The 24,681-nt window shown below is 38.7% G+C and overlaps 1 protein-coding gene across 1 annotated transcript; it reads left to right on the top strand.

Moving 5' to 3' along the window:
- Window positions 1–274: 274 nt before the first annotated feature.
- On the top strand, window positions 275–24,000 carry CPB1 (carboxypeptidase B1). The gene is made up of 11 exons (XM_082766785.1): window positions 275–424; window positions 529–604; window positions 3,112–3,236; window positions 4,982–5,081; window positions 10,308–10,409; window positions 10,998–11,099; window positions 13,303–13,413; window positions 13,521–13,611; window positions 14,241–14,443; window positions 22,511–22,595; window positions 23,773–24,000. The coding sequence occupies exons 1-11, from the start codon at window positions 354–356 to the stop codon at window positions 23,958–23,960; spliced, it is 1,254 nt and encodes a 417-aa protein (XP_082622911.1). The 5' UTR covers window positions 275–353; the 3' UTR covers window positions 23,961–24,000.
- The last annotated feature ends 681 nt before the right edge of the window (window positions 24,001–24,681 follow it).

Below are 24,681 nucleotides of genomic sequence, written 5' to 3'. Positions count from 1 at the left end.
GTTGTAATCCAGCAGCCAAACTTTGAACAAAAATAAATAAATTAAAAATAAAAATTCCACAAATAACAGAAAAGAACAAAATTAAATTCAGTTTCTCAAATCACAAGTTTACTCAGCTCAAGTAGTGAGATTCCTTAGCACTCTCCCCCCACACCTTTGAGAGTTTCAGCTGTTTTCACAGGTGTGAATTAAAACAAACATTAGAAATCGTATGCAAATAAAACATGGCCAAAGGAATAATCAGTCAGCTGATCAGTAGGTTGTTCTGGTGTATTTTTGATAAAAAGGAGGACAAAACAAATTTATAAAAGCAGTCTAGAAGAACTGAAAATGTGGTTTTCGTCTTTGAAATAATGTGGGCCTTCTTGGTTCTCCTGGGTGCTGCAGCTGTGTCTGCTTATCCGAACAATCTTGCTTTTGATGGGTATGTAATGACACAGAGCTTATATTTGCAGACCTTCTTCTCCATAAGCTAAAGACTTTCAATTGACCTACCTTTTTAAAATCCACCTTTCTTTCTCCTTTCAGCCATATGGTGTTTCGTGTGATTCTACAGAATGAGGGCCAGGTGGAAATCATCAATTCCCTCGCCAGCAAAATGCAGGTAAAATAACTTGAGGAAGGAGCTCTATTGCATGCATAAAGAATGTTTCTTGTTTTCCTCAATTAATGAATATTTAATAAATAAATTTAAAAAAAAAAATGCTACTGAAATAAAGGCCTAATTCATTCATTGCATTAGGACTGTTTCTTCAGAAGAAACAGACAAGATGGTAAAGCTATTTACATAAATACATTCCAGTGCCTTCCTAGAAAGTCCGGTTAACCCAGCTTGAACATCAAAGTGCCCACCAGGATTTATTAATTAAATAAGTTAATTTGAAATTATATATTCCTTGTGGAGTTCTTTCAAGAATGTATTAGATTAAACATGGAACTTCCAAGTATAAGAATTTTTAGCATTATAGGCAAAATGTTCTGTTCATGAAAATAATCTAAAAATCTGTGCTCCCAACAAATTGAACTTTTCTTTGGCCTCTAGCCTCTGCTGTCATCTTTTCTTCACTGACTTTGCTTTAAAGTTTTCTTTCTCTCAAACCAAGCTGCATTTTTTCATACTGACCTTGATGTAGATATACGATGACATAATGACATGAGAAAAAACAATAAAGACAGCAAATGTGTTTTCAATATTTCTCTTCAGCTTTGATGTTGTAAAATAGCTGTTGGTGAAAAAGACACCATTATCTGTAGCATGAAAGGATGGTATTTTTAATGCAGCGCAGATGTGGAGAACTATCAGCAGCAGGCTAGTATAGCATGCTGAACCAGTACTCTATAGAAGAACATACTACTGGTATGTTGCTGCCAGTATTAAGAAAAGTAATATACCACACTTGCTTCCAAGTCTGTAGGATAAAGAGATGGTTTGTTTTCTTTTAACCAAAGAAAAGATTCCTGAGCTACCATTATTGTACAAAACAATCACTTAGGAGTGATGTAGCAGTATATACTGGAATAGTCATCTCACTTAAAGTTGCATGGTTTCTGAATATGCCTACCAGCCCCAATTTCATTTACTTTTAGGAGATGAAAGGCTGAAAAGGCACTAGGATGGCAAAACAGCTTTGTTTCTGTTGGCTTTTAATAGGTCTCTAATTTAGAGATCTTGAAATAATATCTGAAATAGTAATAGCACTGTCATTTATCCATTCTGAACTAAACAGCATCTTTCAAAGGCAGACTCCTCATACCAACTTCAGTGAAATGAGTCTTGAAAATACTTATACAGGCAACAGTCTTTCCCAGCTGATATATGTAAAGTATGTAAATAGTCATAGTCTCCCTCTACTATAGCTGGGAGGCCATTCCTGTCTAATGCTTATATACGAACACCTCAAATAGAATATGTACAAAGAATGAAAAAAGTCATAAAGATAACCATAAATTTTGCACAGCATTCAAAAATCCATATGTGTTCAGATGCTGTAGTAATAGAAAAAGACTGTTCAGGATACTCAGAGTAGACAATGTTCCATATGTTCTAAAATTCCATTCTCCTTTGCATCAGATTCTTTCAAATGAAGTTCAGAATATTCTTATGGATTTCAGAGCTACCTTCCATTTGATTTACAATGATACTTGTTTTCTTCTGTTTCAATTTTGAAAACAAAAACACCTTTATGGCACACTTGAAATAACAGATTACAACTGTCCTACTAAGCCAAAAGTAAGGAATGGTAAGGTACTTAGTATGATCAAAACATTAAAGAGTATTAAACAAAAGAAGGCAATAACAAAAATAAAATGAAGTAAATTATATCAATTATCAGAAAATTCTAATTGTCTTAAACTGGGATTACCAATTTATTGTAACATTAAGAAGATCTTGCTCTCTGCTTATATTATTTTAATTCTAAGTTAATAATGTTTTGTTCAGACACCAAGGAGAGGGTATATTTAAATACCCTTATTTGGATTAGCAACCTTTACTCCAGCAAAGTATACTGTTTAGAGTCAAGCATATACAAACATGTTAGGTACAAACATGTACTCTGTACAAATGTATGCACTTGCAACTAGTAACTGGTCAGAGGTGGAGCTCAATATCTGCACAACACTAACACTGCACTGTTCAGTCTTAGACTGGGGTCTTCTGTGAATTTAATGCCACATCTACTAGCAATATAAAGATCATCTTTACAGTGAGTCAAGGAGTTGGATTTTATAGGTGTGAGCATCCCTAGTCAGAAAACTAAGCACTGATTTTTGACACTGTGCAAGATCAGTGCAGTCCCTATTAAGTAACATAAAAGTTAAAAAATGGAATACACACAAAAATCAAGTTAATACTTGATATTTGTGAAATTGTCACCACTGTTTCCAGAAATCTGCCATATAAATTGGAGGATCAAATAAAATCTTGTTAATCAAGTTATGTTTAAAACTTAGGTCAATATTTCTGTCAAGCAAGACCAATTCAGTGTAATACAGGAATTAAATTTGTTGTACTAATCACAGTCAACATAACTATTACACATACACTTACCTAAAACTCACAGCCACATGTATGTATTTATTAGTTCATATATTTGTTTGGCCTTCTTTCAGGTTGATTTTTGGCAGCCAGACTATGTCACACTGGTAAAGCCAAAAATGCAAGTTGATTTCCGAGTTGAAGCTGACAAGGTTTTTGAGGTTGAACATCTTTTGAAGGAAAACAAAGTGGAGTATAGGTAAGTTTGTTCTCACTACTGTATTTTGAGTAGGAGGAGATTAAAAACTGGGTAAAATGTGTTTAATCTTTTAATTATTGGTCAACTCATCTTCCTGTCACAAACTTTCTGCCTCCTGTGGATGCCTCTACTGCATTCAGATTTCCTGTGACAGTTCAAACAGACTGTACCTGCTCTGCATTAAAGGGATAAGGTGATATATTGATAGGGGTAGGAGACCAGAAGTAAGGACTTACTATCAGATATTTCCCCAAGGTGAAAGCTCACTGCAGTGCGCTGGGGACAAAAAGGGCTTACCATTAAGACAAAATGCAGCAAAGGTCTAGAAAGAGCCAGAAAGCGCATCAGAAAAGTTCACGTGATACTATGAGTGAATTGAAGTCAGAAAATGGTGAGTCCCAAGAGCATTCATGAGAGGCTCCCCACTGAGTTGTCTAAGCTAGAAAACAATAGCTAGAGGGACAAAAAACACAACAACTGATGACAAAAAAGAAGACAGCTGCTGGTGAAGGACCCAGGGAGTGAAGAGAACTGGACACAAGTCATATAGCAGATCCATGACAGTGATTTCTCCAAAGAAAGAGCAATTAAGCTCAAATATTTCAAAATGTAATACCCAGAAGTATTTCCCAAAGGAGGAGTTACTATACATATGCTAGTTTTTCTTATGACATTATTGAACTCCCTCAGGTCCATGCACAAATCTTTTGATTGCAACAAAGGCCATAATGTCTGGAAGGTGTCCCTGACAAACTTCAGTGGAGTTTGTCCTTGTGACAATCCAAGCAGTTACACTTCTTTTGAAGTGCAGCTACAGTGTCGTGGAAATGTCAGTGTAGTCATTTGCACTGTTTGTTCTGAAGGTTGGTGGTGCCTCACAAACTGGCCTCCTGCTCTTCCATACAAATCACAGATGATCAAGGACATACATGTATCTTGAACGAGTAAAAATTTGTAAGAATATTAAGACAAGCATTGGAAACATCAGAAAAGTTCATTTCCTTGATAGCCAAGGTTGAGATATTAGCAAAAGGTTCTCAAGACTATGCTCGGTGATGAGATATGCCTTTGTATAAGCCCCAGGAAAAGAGGAACAGGAGAAATTCAGCCAATGCAGTAGGATACTGCATTTTTCTTACTGTGGTGTGTTGCTACTTTAATAGCCCACCTTACAAGCAGTAAAGTAGTTTGGCGGATGTATCATGCCACCCGCAACATGCACCTAAACTTTGAAAGCTTGGTTTGACAAAGAAATTAATCAGGCAAACATCTCAGCATTGCTGCAGGATGGTGCTGCAGTCTGTCTTTCAGCGCCAACAATTCAAGAAAGAGTCCTTTTCCTCTCAAGGCAGAGGCAATCTGGTAACATGAGATTAGTCCGAAGGAAAGAAGGCTGATTTCAGATGCAGAGCTGGTTTTCTACATGCTATTGTTTCAGCATTCTTCCTAAATCAAACTGTTGGCACCCTGGAGGTTTGCTGGGATGGCATTAAGTAGGCAGGTAATAGTTAGGATGAAGCTATTGCTCCACAAACATTGTCAGCAAGGATGAGGCAGGAAGTAAGTTGAAACTTGAACCTACTGTGTTATTTTCAAATGGGGGCCATAAATCAGGCCCCCATATTTCACTTCACATTCAACATGGCCTTAATTCTGGGCAGATTCTTAAATATCTAACTGGTTCTTGATTTCCTGCTAGTAAAGTGTATGCCTCTCTTTCCACTTTTCATGGTGGCTTATTGCAGAGTTCTGATCAACAACCTGAAGACTGCACTGGATGCTCAGTTTGACAGCAAAGCTCGTAGCACCAGTCACAGCTATGAAAAGTACAACACCTGGGAAAAGGTAAAGTGTGGAAGTTCATCAGCTTGGTAACTTGGCCATCAGAATGGCTTCTGATATTCTTCCAGCCTTCTCCCCTTTTCCTCTTCTGTTCCATCCATTAATATGATAACTCCTTCTCCAAACTCTCTCTCTTCTCCTTCACTCATTACACAGCTAATCCGCACAACCCATCACAACCTATACATATTTTCTCTACTGCTCCCAGCGTTGTGGGAAATTCTGGCAGAAATCCAGTGGCCAGGCTAACATGCTTCACTACCAATTTACTTTCCTTTTCCCTCTTTCTCCTATCTCTTCTGCTAAAAAGTGTTTCAGCAACAACTTGATTCTATCCCCTGACACAACTGTAGATCTTCGTCTTCCATCATAAGCTCTCCCCTCTCCCTCCTTTCTTCACAGCCATGATGATTTTTCCTGACACATAGTCTTGACCATGTCATCCCCCACTTTACATCTTTGCAGCGGCTCCTTATACCCATTGCATCACAGTTGCAAGTATGCAACCTGCAATTCTCGCATACTTGCATATTCACAAGTATGAGAATATCTCTTTCCTGTTTTTTCCTTGAAAGAATCTTTCATTTCTGTGCTGATCTTTGGCTTACCTGTTACATTTTCAAACAATAAAATTTGTGCTTTCTCACCGGGTGATATTTATAGATCTACATGTATATAGAAATATACAGAACTATACATACAGAACTAATTAATTTTCCTCCTCCAGAACTCTCATAAAAATAATTCATTAATTAAATCCTGCTTCTATAAGGATATCTAAAAATAAGAACAAAAGCTTCTCTGACTCTTCTAAGGTTATAAAACACCATCATCCATAGTGTCGACTATTATTTCTAATGTCCCCTTGCCAGTCTGTCTAGATCCATCTGCTGTCTCCTGTCTTAGTTTGTGACTCTTTGGGTAGAAATGCTTTTTTGTATGGATGTGATGACTTTTTTTGTGAGCATCTGAAGGCACCTGGTACAAAGGGAGTCTGCTCAAATACTAAAATAATAAAGGCTAGTTCTTTCCCTTAAATAATTAATAGATTGAAGGACAAGCTCGACATCACAGGCAAAGCCCCCTCCTGCCAGCCTCACCTTCCCAGGTGCCCTTACACATCAGATTTGGGGCCCTGGAGCTTGAGAGACCGGTAGGTGAAGAAGAGGTAGAAGGTCTACCCAGGAGGATGCCTAGGGCAAGGAAGTCGACTCCACGCCTCAGGACTACCTCCACCAAGACAGAAAGAAGGGTAATTGTTGTAGGCAACTCCCTTCTCAGGGGAACAGAGGGCCCTATTTGTTGGCCTGACCCTACCTGTAGGGAAGTCTGCTGCCTCCCTGGGGCCAGGGTCAGGGACATTGCCAGAAAGCTTCCCAACCTGGTTCTCCCCTCTGACTATTATCCTCTTTTGATAGTCCAGGCTGGCAGTGATGACATTGAGGAGAAAAGCCTGAAGACTATCAAACAGGACTTTAGGGGACTGGCATGGTTAGTGGATGGAGTGGGAGTACAGGTGGTGTTTTCGTCTATCCCTACGGTGACAGGGAGGGAGGACACGGAAAGTCCACACATGGCTCAGAGGCTGGTGCCAACACAGAAATTTTGTGGTTTTTTTTGACAATAGGGCACTTTACTCAGCACCCAGCCTGATGGCTGCAGACGGGTCCCTATCTCTAAGGGGAAAACGGATCCTAGGCCAGGAGCTGGCGGGGCTCATTGAGAGGACTTTAAACTAGGTAAGAAGGGGGACAGGGCTGAAACAAGGCTTGTTAGAGCTGTGCCAAGGATAACAATGGTAAGGCTGGGAGAGAAGGCAATAGCCCAGCTGAAGTTCATCTACACTAATGCACGCAGCATGGGTAACAAACAGGAGGAGCTGGAAGCCATCATGCAGCAGGCAGGCTCTGACTTGGTTGCCATCACGGAAACGTGGTGGGACCACTCTCATGACTGGAGTGCTGCAATGTCTGGCTATAGGCACTTCAGAAGGGACAGGCAGCACAGAAGGGGTGGTGGTGTGGCTTTCTATATTAGAGAGTGTTTTGATGCTGTGGAACTTGACGCTGGGTTAAGTCCCTATGGGTTAGGATCAGTGGGAAGGCCAACAAGGCAAGCATTCTGGTGGGGTCTGTTATAAGCCGCTGAACCAGGATGAGGAGACTGATGAAGAGTAGCTGACAGAAGTTGCGAAATCATCAGCACTTGTTCTCGTGCAGGACTTCAACTTCCCAGACATATCCTGGAAGCACAACACAGCCCAGAGAAAGCAGTCTAGGAGGTTTCTGGAGAGCGTGGAAGATAGCCTCCTGACGCAGCTGTTTAGTGAGCCTGACAGTGGAGGTGCCCCACTAGACCTCCTCTTCACAAACAGAAGGACTGGTGGGAGATGTGCCGATCGGGAACTGTCTTGGACAGAGTGACCATGAAATAGTAGAGTTCTCTATTCTTGGCAAAGTCAGGAGGGGGACCAGTAAAACAGCTGTCTTGGACTTCTGGAGGGCTGACTTTGAACTGTTCAGGACACTGGTTGGCAGAGTCCCTTGGGAGGCAATCCTGATGGGCAGAGGAGTCCAGGAAGTCTGGGCACTCTTCAAGAAGGAAATCTTAATGGCTCAGGAGCGGTCTGTCCCCACGTGCCCAAAGACAAGCCGGCGGGGAAGAAGATTGGCCTGGCTGAACAGAGAATTGTGGCTTGAGCTTAGGAGAAAAAAGAGGTTTTATACTCTTTGGAAAAGAGGATGGGCCACTTGGGAGGACTATAAGGATGTTGTAAGGCTGTGCAGGGACAAAATTAGAAAGCCCAAAGCTCATCTGGAGCTCAATCTGGCTACTGCCATTAAAGACAACAAAAAATGTTTTTACAAATACATCAACACAAAAAGAAGGACTAAGGAGAATCTCCATCCTTTACTGGATGCGGGTGGAAACTTAGTTACAAAAGATGAGGAAAAGGCTGAGGTGCTTAATGCCTTCTTTGCCTTAGTCTTTAGCGGCAAGACCAGTTGTTCTCTAGACACCCTAAGCTGGTGGAAGGGGATGGTGAGCAGGATGTGGCCATCACAATCCACGAAGAAACGGCTGGTGACCTGCTACAGCACTTAGATGTACGCAATTCGATGGGGCCAAATGGGATCCATCCAAGCGTACTGAGAGAACTAGCAGAAGAACTGGCCAAGCCACTTTCCATCAGTTATCAGCAGTCCTGGCTATCAGGGGAGGTCCCAGTCGACTCGCAGCTAGCAAACATGACACCCATCTACAAGAAGGGACGGAGGGTAGACCCAGGGAACTATAGGTCTGTCAGTTTGACCTCAGTGCCAGGGAAGCTCATGGAGCAGATTAACTTGAGTGTCATCACGCGGCACTTACAGGGCAGCCAGGTGATCAGGCCCCGTCAGCATAGGTTTAGGAAAGGCAGGTCCTGCTTGACGAACCTGATCTCCCTCTGTGACAAAGTGACGCGCTTAGTGGATGAGGGAAAGGCTGTGGATGTGGTCTATCTTGACTTCAGTAAGGCTTTTGACACTGTTTCCAACAACATTCTCCTCAAGAAACTGGCTGCTCATGGCTTGGACCAGCGCATGCTTTATTGGGTTGAAAACTGGCTGGGTAGCTGGGCCCAAAGAGTTGTGGTGAATGGAGTCAAATCCAGCTGGAGGCCGGTCACTAATGGAGTCCCCTGGGGTTCAGTACTGGGGCCAGTCCTCTTTAATATCTTATCGATGATCTGGATGAGGGGATCGAGTGTACCCACAGTAAGTTCGCAGATGACACCAAGTTGGGTGCATGTGTTGATCTGCTTGAGGGTAGGAAGGCTCTGAAAGAGAATCTACATAGGCTGGACTGATGGGCTGAGGTCAGCTCTATGAAGTTCAACAAGGCCAAGTGCTGGGTCCTGCACCTGGGGCGCAACAACCCCAAGCAGCGCTACAGGCTGGGTGATGAGTGGTTGGAAAGCTGCCTGGCAGAGAAGGACCTGGGAGTGATGGTGAATAGTCAGCTGAATATGAGCCAGCAGTGTGCTCAGGGGGCCAAGAAGGCCAACGGCATCCTGGCTTGTATAAGAAGCAGTGTGGCCAGCAGGTCTAGGGAAGTGATTGTCCCCCTGTACTCGGCTCTGGTGAGGCCGCACCTCGGGTACTGTGTTCAGTTTTGGGTCCCTCACTACAAGAAGGACATCGAGGTGCTTGAAAGAGTCCAGAGAAGGGCAACAAAGCTGGTGAGGGGTCTGGAGAACAAGTCCTACGAGGAGCAGCTGAGGGAGCTGGGATTGTTCAGCCTGGAGAAGTGGAGGCTCAGGGGCGACCATATTGCTCTCTATCAAGTACCTTAAAGGAGGCTGTAGCGAGGTGGGGGTTGGTCTATTCTCCCATGTGCCTGGTGACAGGATGAGGGGTAACAGCCTAAAGTTGTGCCAGGGGTGTTTTAGGTTGGATTTTAGGAAGAAGTTCTTTACTAAAAGGGTTGTTAGGCATCGGAATGGGCTGCCCAGGGAAGCTGTTCAGTCACCATCCCTGGAGGTCTTTAAAAGACGTTTAGATGTAGAGCTTTGTGATATGGTTTAGTGGAGGACTTGTTAGTGTTAGGTCAGAGGTTGGACTCGATGATCTTGAGGTCACTTCCAACCTAGACAATTCTGTGATTCTGTGACACTTTCAAACAAGTATTTGACTTCGGTGGACTGTTCTCACAAATCCCTGTCCAGTGCTTCTGTCAACAATTCAAAAATGATAATAAATAGAAAAGCTATGAAAGTGAAAAACATGTCAACATACAGAAGTTCTAAGGCATTCAATCTACTTAATATAAGAAGGAAAAAAAAAATTATTTTGTTAAGAGAGTTTAAGGGATGACAAGACCATAATCTCTAAATCCTATGTAGGGTCAGCATTCAAAAGGTTTTGTAATCCACCAACCAGACTCCAATGACATGAAGTGCTAGATAAATTCATACCAGAAAATATTAATTCAGGCAGTCATCGCAATAACTTGAGAGGTTGAGAGGTCTGCAATGAACCACTGTCACTGGAGGGAAAAAAAAAAAAAATATATATATATATATATATATATATATATATATAACTTTAGTTTAAGTAGGAATTAATTCTTAAAAATCTATAAACTCTTCTGGCTTGAAATCTATGAATTAGTTACTCTGGACCTGAGGACAGAGACATCAATAAATTATTAATTTCTATTATTTAAAAATATATCCTTATTAAACAGATAGCTGCTTGGACTGAGGATATTACTGTTCAGAACCCAGACCTTGTTTCTCGCAGTGTAATTGGGGAAACATACGAAGGACGGCCGATGTATCTTCTCAAGGTAAGTGCTTTGATTTCTCTATATTTTGTGCACTAATACTATAAATTTAGCAACACTCCTGTGAGCCACGTGAATGGTCTACCTCTATAATCTCTCCATCTGTCATTTGCAAATCCATTTGCTCTAACAGGATCTATAAATGTTGGGCTATCTAGCAACAACAAATTTGTTTGTATCTTCTTTAGGTACAATTTTTTGGAATAACTTTTATGAAAAAATAAGATACAATTAATTAAATACGGATGAGAGAATTAAGATTATTCGCCCAAAATTGCATAAGCATCTCTTATCCAACCAAACAAGACCAACTACTAGAAACACTACAAGAAATACAAGTGCAGAATAATCAAATAATCGTGGGAGAGAAGGCTTATCTACATTAATACAAATAAAATCATTATGATTGTATGGTGTTAGCTTGAATATCACAGTCAGCTACAGTTGAGAAGACTCCATAGACTTTCATTTAATCAAGGAATGCTACATTTATATGAAGTTTCACACTCTTTAGGTCAACATGCTGTCTGACTTATTCTACATACAAATTATCTCATTTGGAATCTGTTTTATCTTGTTTTTTATCCATAGTTGGGAAAAAGTGGTACAAATAAGAAGGCCATCTTTATGGATTGTGGTTTCCATGCAAGAGAGTGGATCTCCCCTGCTTTCTGCCAGTGGTTTGTGAAAGAAGTCAGTAAGCTTAACAATCAAAATGTGCTTTACAAAACGCAACTATTTTTAACTACTTAAACTAGATCTTAATATCTGGCCCTGTAATCTTTGGGCAGCTTAAGACTACATGAGCACGTGTAAGTAACAACTAAAAAGGCTACTTATAGTCTGCAAATTCATCTTTGTACCTGTAGTCAGAGGAAGGTAAGAGACAAGTAAACAAGTCTAGTAATACTATAGTTATGTAGTCATGTTCTTTACATAGTCATAAAGAACAGGAAAAAGAGAAAGTTCAGGGACATGTCAGAAGGCATCCAAATGTGTCAGAACAGCTGCCTTCTCCAGAACCAGGTGCTGGATTCCCTGCAAGCAGTCTTTCTCAGTAGAACAGGAATGATGGAAACCTACCCTCAGCTAAGCACAGTCAGAATGCACTGAGGAATGCACTCAAGAGGAGGAAGATTATAGTTTAAGCTCCCTAAACTCCACTTAGGAATAGGGAAATGTGTATATTTCCCTTTGAGCTGTCACATTAAGTTGCACAGAATGGCTTCTAAAACATTAAAACATATTCAAGAAAGCCTCACAGGTGCAACTGGCTTCACTTCAGGCTGGGACACTTCAGGCCATAAATGAAAAAAATTACCTCATATCTCTTTCCCTTCTCACCATCACGAATATAAAGCAGGTGGGAGTTATCAAACATTGCACAGTCTTCTGTAAAGAAAATAGGTACATTCTTCTTCGGGTGCGGAGGGGAAGGCTGGGGAATCAATCATCTTATCAGAACAGCTTACTGATCGAATCTCAAATTTTGTAACAATTTCTGCTTGAAGATTTAAAACCAAACTAAACAAACAGAAGGAGTAGCTGGAATTTAAAACCCAAATAAAGGAAAGCCAAAGTACTTGAGTAAGCCATGCTGGCAAAGACATTGGTGGCAAGTATAATCTCCATCTTCCCAGACAGCCATGCGGTTTTGTGTAAGGAGCAGTAGAAATTGAAAGTGACATGTCAGTGGAGTCAATGGGAATGTTATTTCATTATCTCCCAAAAAGGCTGCAGACAGCCTTATGTGCTACCATTTTTCTCACAGCTGTAGTGATGTGAATTGCTGACATTTTTACCAGCTGATCACTTAATTCATGGATGTACCTGACACCAACAGAGGCTCTGCACAGTGGATTCAAGTGTAGATAGGTAGGAACACTTTAAAAGCACAGTCCTCTGAAAACCATCAGTGGTTCACCTGGGATTGCTTTTAGACATAAAAGTCAAAAACTACAGAAAAAACATGAGCAAGGTAGATTATCATATGTATCTAAAAGGAAAGAAAAGAAAAAAAAAGGCAAAAAACAATAGACTAAACAAATAACAATCAAAAAAAAAAAAAGGGGGTAAATTCTAGTGATCTAATATCGCTTTTCTATCCAACTTGTCTGCTTCCTAGTTACAGGAAAATAGATGCCATTCTCCATTGCATTGCTCCTTATGTTTTCCTTTATGTCTGTATAGAGTAAAGGAATCATGGGCTCACCAAGCCTCTTAGAGCAAATTTCCATGACTAATGGAAATTCAGTTGACACTGACTTAAATCTGTGAACAAGCATACAAAGTGCCAGGTCATGAGCAATCAGGATATGTTCTTATGTACATTACTCAATGTATGTGACTGGAAAAGTGCAAGAAAAAAATGTGCCTCCCTAATAATACATGTACCTGACATTATGACTGGAAATGTGTAAGGATGTTCTCTGAAATATGCTTTATAATTCTTGTTAGTTCTGAAATTTGTCTATACAACAGATACCAAAAACAGGAAAAGATTTGAAAATAAATAATTTAAAATAAAAACAAACCTTTAAGTTGACAGGATGTAGGAAAGATATATGGACCGGCACTCTGTTCTGTCTTTAAACAATAAATTAGTAGATGGTAATCTCTCCCCAGGGATTTATTATCCTGTTCAAAAATCAACACTGCTTTAGCATGTAATTTATCCACCAAAGTAAGATGGCTCTCCAACAGCAGTGTGGTTTGAGTCAGTCTAAATCATCTAGGTATATGTAACATCAGAGCTGCCACTTCACATGGTGGAGTGACCTGCATGACTTTGCCTACCACATTAATTCCTTATCTAGACCCAGGCATTTAAATGCATACTGGAGGTGTTTTCATTCCATAAAGATATCATCAATTCTTTCTAACTCTCTCCAACTAGGCTGTTGAGACCTATGGAAAAGATAATGTCATGACCAGACTTCTCAACAACCTAGACTTCTATGTTTTGCCTGTTCTTAATATTGATGGTTACATTTACACTTGGACAAATGTAAGTACATTCTTCTTTCTCAAAAAAAAAAAAAAAAAAAAAATCTGGCTAAGCCAATGGTTAAAACTTTTCTTACTTTTGATCTGCATTTCACCATTTTATTTTAGGACCGTATGTGGAGAAAGACACGCTCTAAAAACTCTGGTAGCTTTTGCATTGGTACTGATCCTAACAGGAATTTTGATGCTGGCTGGTGCAGTAAGTGGCTCCTAACGGTTGCTGCAACAATAATACAGGAATACAATAGCCAAAATATTTAATTATAGGTTTTCCCCTACATGTTGGTCCATCTCATTTTTGAGTCAAGATCACCAATATAGCACTGTAGAATATCTTGTATTAAATTTGGGGGCAATTTGGGGAAAAAACAGTCCTTGTTTACTAGTGTCATCAGTATGGCTACTTCCATGAGAGAAGAGTTCAGAACAGAAGCCAGAATAGTTCTATTTTGATTGGTTTCACTCAGTGGAGAGGGGTGCCTTTTGAGTGGTTCTCACCTCACTGGCTCCCGGAAGCATCTTAGAGTTGAGGGAGATATGCAAGGAAAAGATTAAGTACTGAAGCAAATGATTTACCAAATCATTTAGACAAAACAGGGCTTTGCATCAATACTCATGTCTTTTCCCATATGCACACAATACATACTACAGAGCATATTTACTTAATACTATGTCATGTTGTCCAGTGTCTTAACTATGCAAGAAGAAATTCTCTCTTCTGATATGTGTGTGTCAGTAGGATATTTACGAAAGTGGTGTAGAATCACTCTCTTAACAACCAACTTTTTTTTGTTAAATATTCATTAAATTTACTATTTTTTTTTCCAGGTATTGGGGCCTCAAGAAGACCCTGTGATTCTACTTACTGTGGCTCTGCACCTGAGTCTGAAAAGGAGACCAAGGCTTTGGCTGATTTTATTCGTGAACATCTTTCTACAATCAAAGCATATCTGACTATTCACTCCTATTCCCAGCTGCTACTGTTTCCTTATTCATATACTTACAAATACCCAGAGAATTATGAGGAACTGGTAAGTAGAAGCTCTTTGTCATTTTGATATAATGAAAAGAATAAGAAAAAATCACTCGCTGTTTAGGTCTGTAAGACTTCAGGCACTTAGCTGCTCTTGGCTTGGACTGGCATACACTTTGTTGGGTTAGAAACTGGCTGAGTAGCCGGGCACAAAGAGTTGTGGTGAATGGAGTCAAATCCAGCTGGAGGCCGGTCACCAGTAGAGTTCCCCAGGCCTCAGTACTGGGGCCAGCTTTCTTTAACCTTTATTGATCATCTGGATGAGGGGATCGAGTGTACCCGCAGTAAGTTCGCAGATGACACCAAGTTAGATGCATGTGTTGATCTACTCAAGGGCAGGAAGGCTCTGCAGGAGGATCTGGATAGGCTGGACCGATGGACTGAGGTCAACTCCATGAAGTTCAACAAGGCCAAGTGCCGGGTTCTGCACCTGGGGCGCAATAACCCCAAGCAGCGCTACAGGCTGGGTGATGTGTGGTTGGAAAGCTGCCTGGCAGAGAAGGACCTGGCAGTGATGGTTGATAGTCATCTGAAAAGAGGATGAAATAGCTAGGGAAAAATGAGGACGTTTTTGTCAAAACTGTAACTAAAAACAGTTACACACAGAACAGTTGGAAAAAAAAATCAGTTCTGAGGCCTTTCTAAAGAGGCCTCAACTCAAACACACCTTTTATGTGGAAGAAGAGGGGATCAATATTGTGTTTTAAGTTACAACAACTCTTTTATCTATCCAAGATTAAGGACACACCCTAGTACCATTTACATAAGATAAAACAGTCTGGAGTATAATCTAGGGAAAAAAAAAAAAAAAAAAAAAGAGTGAGGTTAAAAATATTAAATCTATATAAAAGTTGCAAACATTTTATAAGGCCAATAATCAACAATCAGGAATAATAAAATTACCTCAGTTCTTTGGCATAATAGCAGCTAGAAGCTGTTGGCAGGGAAAGCAGCATAGCAAAATAAAACAAACAAATCTTGATTCCCCCTCTTTTCAGGATGCTGCCAACAGTCCAAGGCAACAACATTAAGTATGCCGGTCTGCTGTGGACGCTTGACAGATTTATGATCTCCCAAGTAGATGTCATAATTTCAAAGCACAAATGAAAGCTGCGGCCAACAGTGAAGTTTCTTGTTGCATTTTTTTACAGCCTAAAAAGAGAGGATGAAATCTACATGAAAATTTTGCCTTCTCAATTTATTTTGCAGAAGGTTTTAATTGTAATTATTCCAGGGAACTAAAGTAACTTCTTGTCTTCAGTTTTTACAAAAGTATTCACATTTCACACATTGCAGTTCAGTCTCAAGTAATAAACAACATAAAACCCTTGAGCTGCTTTATTGTCAAGATCACAAAGTTCCCATGTGTTAAAAATTTGTATGACATTCTGCCCAACTATTTGAATCAAGAGCAAATGTGATGAAACATAACTAAAAGTACAGCATGTTTCTCACAGTATTAAATCAAAAAAGTTTACATCAACAGCCCAGTATTAAAAAATATAGTAAATCCTATCCATTAAAACAATCCTTAACAATAAGAACTTATGTGATTTTTCTACATTTTCACATTCTTTTATCAAATTATAATTTTGTATTATCAATGCTCTATTCCAATATACGATTTAATGAATCACCCTATCGTTCTGCAGTTTTGATCAGTACGAATTCTTTTCCTGCCATAGAGAATGAGTCTACAATTACTATTCAGCATAAAAAGTTAAGAATGCTTAAGAATGCAAACTGTATATTTCTCTTCAACCATTTGATTTCATTTCATAAGTGAGTCTTTTTACTGTCACTTTACCTTATATTTTATATTGAGCCCAATGATCCCAGAGGGCATTCCATTATTTTCCTTTACAAAGCAATCACAAACCTCACCATCATGACAAGGTGACCCACTGAGGTATTTTCATGTCTTAATTACAGGAAAACATTTCTTTTACTGGTGATCCCAACAAAAAGACAGTGTGGTCCCAGAGAGGTTCAGCTTCTGTAGTATTTTACTTTAAAAAGATTTTTTTCTTGCCAAAAGTCCTTTTGAAGAATAAGATCAGAGTATCATCCAACCAAGCTTGTCTATAGTTGGGGTTATTAAACAAAAAGATCCCAATTCACTCCAACACCAGTGAATTAAACAGAAATGCTGACTTCCACAAGCTCTGGGTCAGGTTCAAAAGTGCAGCTTTTCAGGCTACTTCAAATAACTAAAGCACATTAATCTGAGTTGTGACTAAATAAATTTAAGGATTTTCCATCAACAATTGTATTTGCTTAAAATGATACACCTACAAAGAGAGATATTATGTTGCATGCCAATCATTATTTCATGTCTAAATTTACTGTATAGATTTGGAATTTAGGGAAATCTGAAAAATTAGATTCTCAACCTTTCATATAAATTGTTTAGGCAAATAAGAGGACCATAAGTCAATTGTCAAATGAAGAAGCAAAAATTATAGTGCCATTATATTATCTTAAATATTATTTTTACTCTGACATATGTAATAAATTATAGGAAATATAACTACAATTTCTTATCTCTTTCAGTGAGCAGCTTGACATGGTTAAACAAAATTTCATGTCTGCTTATCATTAATAACATTATGTTCCGTTGTATTTAATTAAAGGTAGCATAATACACTGGGCTTTGTGCTGCATTCCAAAGTCTGAGATACAAATGGCACAAAAATTGAGTAATTTGAGATTGAAAACACTAAGCCTACAGAAGAGAAAGATGTAGAGAAGGCTTGTACCTTCCTTTCATGCAAGAGTATTGAGCAGCGTCCAATATCCTTGGGGCTTAAAAGACTTTGTTTGCTCACTGCCTCAAGAAACCACCAGAAAGCATAAAACTATTCTGGTTTTGATTTCTCAGGTAGAAAACGGCTCTCTGTGAGTCCAAGAAAAAGAAGGATGCTTCATCCTTCATTGCTATAGATAATCAGAACAACTTCTAATTTATTGCAACTTGCTTTGAGTGGACGATTAGGACTATCCCTCAACCACCCCCAGTACTAGGCTGTAAAACAGGTGATGAAAGTCACATATGTCTATTGCTTCCCAAGCCTTTACATCCTTCTGCTCAGAGGTAGGAGGAGCTCTGAAGACCTCAACCCCACGGTACACAAGAATTTTCCCCCAATTCTTCTCCCTGCAATTATGGTTGGGTGGTTTTGTTTGTTTGTGTTTTTCCCTCCTGGGATGCTACACAGAACTTTCACCGCTATCCAAACAATATTTGAACAAATACAAACACCCAAGACAGGAAAATCTAGGTCAGAATTTCTCAGAAGTTACACAATATTCCTGTGATGACTCCTTGAAATAAATATGTACTCTGATTTGGTGGATCACATTTTGCTTGCTTCATAATCCTCACTTGTCTCATTCTTTACTATACCCCAGAGAGCTACCCTGCACACAGAATACATGCTTGAATCCATCTTCTGCTGAGAACAGAAGCATTAGGTCTTCACAATTAAAAATGTGCTTGGCAAGGCCAGCATCTCTCTCCACCCCAAAAAGATTCTTTTAATCTTGATTTTACTATTCACATATTTGTCCTCTTGCAATAAAAACCTGTGCATTTAATCACAATTTTCATAAAAAGTTCAGCCCATATATTTTAATCAGTTCAGATTTTGGCCATGGTTTCCTATAATGTCACCTTATAAGAAATAATAAATTATGAATAATGCTTTCCTCATTTTCAGCAAAAACAAATCTAGCTTTATCAGTTCATGTTTGTATTCACATTGGCTCTGAACTATGAATTAATAGATCAGAGGAATGTCCATCATGCTCTCTCTTCCTTTCCAGGTTCAATTCTATCTCTTAGCAGAGCAACAAAATAGGGGCCAAATACATGCCTGCAGCCAGCTCATATTCTGTTAGATTAGTGTATTTGTATTATTACTGTTTGGCAGGCTACAGATTATTATATTAACTCACAAATGAATATAATTTTCTAGACATGGAATGTCCATATTTGTTGTTGTTTAAGATCACTGAAATGAGTCTTCCATGTGGGGTTGGTCTACCATTTTGTTTCTTCTTAAGCCCTTAAAATAGAACATAGTAGAAGGTAGAGATATGCCTAGAGTCTATCCAGCATGCAAGAAGAATGAATTTCAAATATATTGTATGACTTTGTAAATATTAGTCTGATTATTCAACCTGATGGCTAGGAACAAAGTCTTTTAATTCCTGATTTAATTCTTAAATGTTTAAGATACATGAATACCTGTAGTAAGGAATTTTTGAACATCAAAAATCCTTTCATCTGAGGGATTCAGACATAACAATTTTTGAGTTGCAAAATCTCCTGTTGTTTTATATGTGCTGTTTCAAACTTCTGTGATTGTACTACTTGTTACAAGTAAATATTCAGTAAAGAAACTGGGAAGCACAGAAAATGCAAGCAGGCAGAAAAGCAAAATTTGGAAACTCTTTCACTGAGCTTGCCACAACAGAACTACTTGGTACTGACAGTCTATTGTAAAAATGATGTTTTTAGTAGCAGCTTCTTCAAGATGAAGTTGATGTGTGAACCTGGCTCCAAGACAAGATTCCCCAGTTGTATGGCAGGTTCACCTTAACTCAGTCACACTGCAAACCCTCTCACCAGGGATCGATTTCTTACTTAGTCTAAGACTGCCTTAGAGGAACTAGCTTGCAAAGAAAAAAGAAGCACTATACTAAAGTCCTCCACTTGGCTGGATTTCCTAGGCTCTTAGGGGAGATGCTTAACTATCAACAACAGAATAGTGAACTAAATTACACATCAATCATGGACCTTGAGAGGAGTCTGTTTTTACTGGCAAAACAGAAAGCCTCACAAGTTTTAGCTTCACTTGGCTGAAGTTAACTTTGCAAATACCACCTTTTCAGCCTCTCATTACAAAGGAAATTAAGGGAAGCTTAAGTAGCACACAAGACAGAAGTGAAGGGAAAATACAGTTTTCAGCCTCAGGCAAATCAATTTGCAGTCCAGTGAGAGAAGAGAGCAAGATGTCCAGACAATCAATGAACAGGCGTCTCCAGATCACCACCAGATTATGATGGCAAAGGGAATTGTCTACATGCAGCAGCTGCACAGTCAACATCCCTGAGGTGTTTCTAAATAGTCAGTTTGCTGGCAAGTCTGTCCCAAAGAGTAAAATAAAGGAGCTGCTCCTCCAAAAAATTACCTATTAACAGGCAGAAGATGCTTAGCCTGATAAATTACATTGTTAGTTCAAAACTCCAGATGCCGTAGAGAGAGGCCAGTAAGCCACATCCGTCATGAAGTAAATGTTCGTAGCTGCAGTTGTAAACACAGATGGATGGGCAGTGCAGGAAATCCTACCTCTGCTGAGGTGACCTGCCCGCTGAGTTCAGCTGCAAGTCAGAGGCTGAAGAGCCTTTTCTGCTTGCAGCTACAAAGTATTAATCTGGAGTTATTTGGAGGACTTCTGGGCACCAGTTGTTTCTTGGCTACTATAACTCTGAGCAGAATTTTCCTTGTAACAGAGAGATTCTTGACAGTCAAAAAAAAAACAAACAAACCACAACAATTGAGTTAAGCTAGTTATAGAAAGAAATTTTGAAAATAGGGTCAATAGTAAAGAGTATTCTCAAAGGTCAAAAAGACAGCCATGCCTCTCTTTGTAGCTGTGCAAATAACACACTAGCATGAAATGTTGCCTATTATTTATATAGCTCTGTATAAGTCACTGAGTTAGTTCCTCTTTACAGATGGTTTTGAATACTTTTTTTTTTTTCCTCTTATTTTATATTTAGACCCACGAGAATCTACTTCATTTTTATTATTCCTGTTTTCTATATCACGAGAAAGAGGTGACTTTAGTTCCTACAAACTTGAATTTTGTTTTGACCTTCGGATTTTGGACTATAAATCTATTAGGACAGCAACAGAGACAGAGTAGCTTAACAAAGAAAAAAAAAATCAGATATCAAAACTTCTGACAAAGATTCATTTCATGTTGAAGTCATAAATGCTCAGTCATGTTCTTCAGCTAATGAAGAGGGTCATTTAAAATACCACCTTGATCTCCAACCTGGGGAATTTAAGGAAGTTGTTTATCTGAATTCCAGTCTCCATATAGCTGAAAACTCCAACTGCTCTTTCTACAAATCTCTCTTTTTACAACTTCCAGGCTAATAATAAAATATCCCTTGGGTAAAAAGACTTCCTGACATACTTTTTGCATATCTGTGCTGGTATGACTTGACGCAATCATTTGACAGAGTGAAAGGTATGCCCCACTCTTTGCTTACAGCAGCTTTGCTCTTTTGTTGTCCCTACAATGCATTTTTCTAAAGAGGGAGCAAATATTAATTACCATCAGGTCCATACATAGGATAAAACTATCTTTCCAAATTTTGTTTTCACTTTTTTTTTTTTTTCTTTTTTGGAAAGAATAAGAATCAGCTTACATTTACTATTACGTCAGTTTACTATTGGCAAATTTAACTCAATCTCAGCTGCTGATTAAATGTACATATTATAAAAATAAAAAAGAAGCCTGAAAAAAAATGATATCACTAGAAAATACTACTCTCCAACCTCTACAATTTCCTCAACAAGTGATAAAATGATTATGAATTAAAAAAAGAGTCAGTTTGAGGGGACTTTAGAACAAAAGAAAACAAAACCATACAAACAACAACAACAAAATCACACTGGAGAGAGCTCAGCCACCCCAGTTGTTATGAATCCCAGACTGTTAAATGCAAAGCAACATTATATCTACAATAGGGTTGTGTTTTGATAACAGAGGCCAGAAACAAAACCTCACATTCAGGTACAGACAGTTTTATAGATGGAAGGACAAGTTTCAAATACTCTTTGGCCTACCTTGCTTAAATATTCTTTATACAATTAAATGACCACAGATTTCTATAGTAAACTCCTACAGTTCTGGGATGTTTAAAATCCAGCACCTGGGAGTGGAGAAACACTTGCAACCCTGTGCTAGACTAGGCAGCCAGTAGTAAAGCAAACACATTTTGATGCTGTTTTGTAGAAGCTAAGACAGGTCTCTCACTAAACTAAGATTTTTCTAAACTCATTGTCCAATGTGCATTTTTGAGTAATTCGCAGGAATACTTGAAGCATAAGGATGAACATAGAATACATGTATTATACGATCTCTCTTCCACTGGGAAGTAAGCCAGAGTATAACCTACAGAGAAAGAAAGGGCTTGAGGAAATTCCTAGAATAGTAAGCTGTTCAGCTGTAAGCTATAAAGAAAGATATGGCAACCCATCGCTTATTCTTATACTGCACATCTGTTTTCAAAAATCACTCATATTTATCATCTGCTAGTAATAGTTTTCATGTTTTATTACCAACATGCTGTATAATGTAGAACTGGAAAAGCCACACGTTCCAAAGAAAAGCCTGTAATTTTCCTTAATGCAAATATACAAAGCTTCACAGTGCTATTGATGGGCCTGATCCAACCCTCACTGAAATCAGTGGGAGTTGAATGAGTCCTTCTGTGCACAGGAAATGAATTGAAATTAATGAGACTACATATGGTTCCAAGGTAATTTATGCCTTTTCTGGCTGTTAATATTTATAAGACTTTAATCTGCTTCCACTTACAGGAGTGTTCAACTTCACTGACTAAACTGGCTCTACTCTGAATTTAGAGCTCCATGAACAGAAGGAAAAGAAAGGTTATTGTGTGTTCACAATTTACTGTGCAAGGTTATTTAGTTTTAATCTTGTACAAGTTTCTTCTCAGTGTAGAAGGTATTGTTAGCTATTGTCCCTTACCTAGCCAATCTATACAGCAGGCTATACACCAAGAGAGCTATACACAAACCGGACTATACTCCAGACTACAAACCATTAGAGCTTGAAGAACAAGCTCAATACTGACAAGCTGTGCATTGGCAGCTACTGACACCTAATAATTTTCAAAGGTACACAAGAGTTCACAAATAAAAACTTTCCAAACACTGCTTTTCAGATTATTTAACAGTGCATTTACTTAGATTCACTCAAAAAGCTTCTAAAAATATGCATTTATACTTCTTCCCCTACAGAATTCCATCGCTAGTGCTGCAGCCAAACAGCTGGCCACTTTGTACAATACTGAATACACGTACGGCCCAGGAGCTACAACAATCTGTGAGTACTGGCCTAAACTTACCAACTATACTAAGTGCTAGTCAGACTCTGAAATGCAGTTTTTTAGTGACTTTTGTTCCTCTTAATAAGCATTCAACTTCCTTCCTCACAAGCATATTCCCAGAGGTATATATGCAATCGCTTATGTCTAAAATAGGGAATAATATATGCCATAAGGATACCAGGGAGTGTGTGGCCCCAGGAAGGTAAACAGATGTGATAAAGTGTTCAGGAATTCATGTGCGTAGCATGAATTCCCAAAATCTGCCCAGTTTAGATTTAAATATAAAATCTGACCCTGAATTTTTCTATATTGCCAGCATATATAAGTCAAAGTAAAAAATTATTTGAATGCTAAAGAATAGTTCAACCACTTTACCAACTCCTTTAATTATTTCTTTACCTTTGCATTATGGTCTGAGAAATGTACCAGCTATAATTCCATTCTTTTATACTCCTTGGGAACTCAGCTGTCAGTGCATAGCCTTAGCTGTGTCAGAAGATGATCTGTGGCCAGTTCTAGATTTCTAGAACTTGTATACATCAATATTTAAGAGCTCTTAATTGCCTTAAGTACAGAAACTGATCTCTTCCTAATCTTACTTTTCTTAAATAACTTTTAAAACCTTTGATAAGTAACCCCCTTTAAAAAAAATATGGACATTTTTTCCTTTAAATGTATTTTAGTGATGCTTAGCAATTTTGGAAGCTCCTTCCTTAGGAAAAGAAAAAGAGACTACTTTCACTGTACCAAAGTACTAGAACGGTAATGTACTATTCTTCCAGAAGAAAAGGATCCAACTAATATCCCAGATCTGTGGTTCTTTCAGATCTGTATGAATCTCAAAAGTGATTTCTCTTTTGCAAAAACTACTTGTTTCTGCTATCAAATCTTTCTAAACAGCCCCATAAAAGCATGCCATTCTCCTGCTCCCTAGACACCATGGCATGCCCACAGTATTGATAAGGAGGGAACAGGATAACTGGTTAAGATTTCCATGTACACATCAGCTGAAATGGAGCTCACAAGTGGCCTAAATCAAAGAAGTCTTGCCACGACAAAGAGAAGTTAATCAATTCACTAAATATACTTTTTTATCACTTTATTCTGTATTTCTAGCTTTGTGACTTGACATTTCCACTTTTTCAATTATGTTTTATTTATTCTTTTTATCAGATCCTGCTGCAGGGGGCTCTGATGACTGGGCTTATGATCAAGGCATCAAGTACTCTTTCACTTTTGAGCTCCGAGACACTGGCTATTATGGGTTTCTTCTCCCTGAATCTCAGATAAAGCCAACCTGTGAGGAGACTTTGCTTGCTGTTAAATACATTGCCAATTATGTCCTTGATCACTTGTATTAGAATGAAGTTCTAAAAACTATTAAAGATTTATTCAAAGGCATCTTCCTCTTCATTCTTCAATAGTTTTTGTTTGTTTTTTTTTTAACTTATTGCTCTGAATCACATCCTTACTCCATCATAGGTCAATAAAAAACTTTGAGATAAATTATATATTTTATAAAGGCAACTGCTATAATTAGGGAGGGGGAATGAAAGACAATCCTTGCTGGTAAAGCATGCATGCCCGTACACTTGCCTGATCTTTTGAGATCCACATCATTAAGTACAAGTTTTCAATTACTTTTCCCTACCAACCTTGTCTCCGTATTTATTTATTTTTTATTTGGAATTACCTGGCTATATTTCAATGCTAACAACACAGTGTTTGGAGAATTTCCCTAGTGACTGGATTTGGCATAAATAAGCCAATCCTGTATACACGTATTTTGACTGTTAAAACACATTTTTAAAGGAATGGCACTCTCAGGCAATGAAATTGGATGTTGACTTCACTGGAATTGCACAGATAGAAAAAAGAACGTATACTAATTCTCTCACAAAATAGAATTGTGAAGACCGTCAGACTATTAATGTCTGACCTCCAAGTCAGCTTGCACTGTGGCAGCTACTGACTTCTTCCCATCACTAATAGGTGGGATTTCTCACTCAGGTTCCTATAATTTCTTCTGGTAAATATAGCACATACTTCTGTCTTTAATATCATGACTTCCATGTCTTTCAC

This window comes from Aythya marila (genome assembly GCF_965140915.1).
Source record: "Aythya marila genome assembly, chromosome: 9".
Lineage (NCBI taxonomy): Eukaryota > Metazoa > Chordata > Aves > Anseriformes > Anatidae > Aythya > Aythya marila.
The sequence above is the reverse complement of the archived record's forward strand: the minus strand, read 5'-3'. Positions and strand labels throughout refer to the sequence as shown.

Coding starts and splice junctions, on each gene's coding strand:
- CPB1 (XM_082766785.1), top strand. CDS start 354: ATGTGGGCCTTCTTGGTTCTCCTGGGTGCTGCAGCTGTGTCTGCTTAT. Junction 3,237..4,981: donor GAAAACAAAGTGGAGTATAG/GTAAGTTTGTTC, acceptor GGCTTATTGCAG/AGTTCTGATCAACAACCTGA. Junction 22,596..23,772: donor CCCAGGAGCTACAACAATCT/GTGAGTACTGGC, acceptor TCTTTTTATCAG/ATCCTGCTGCAGGGGGCTCT.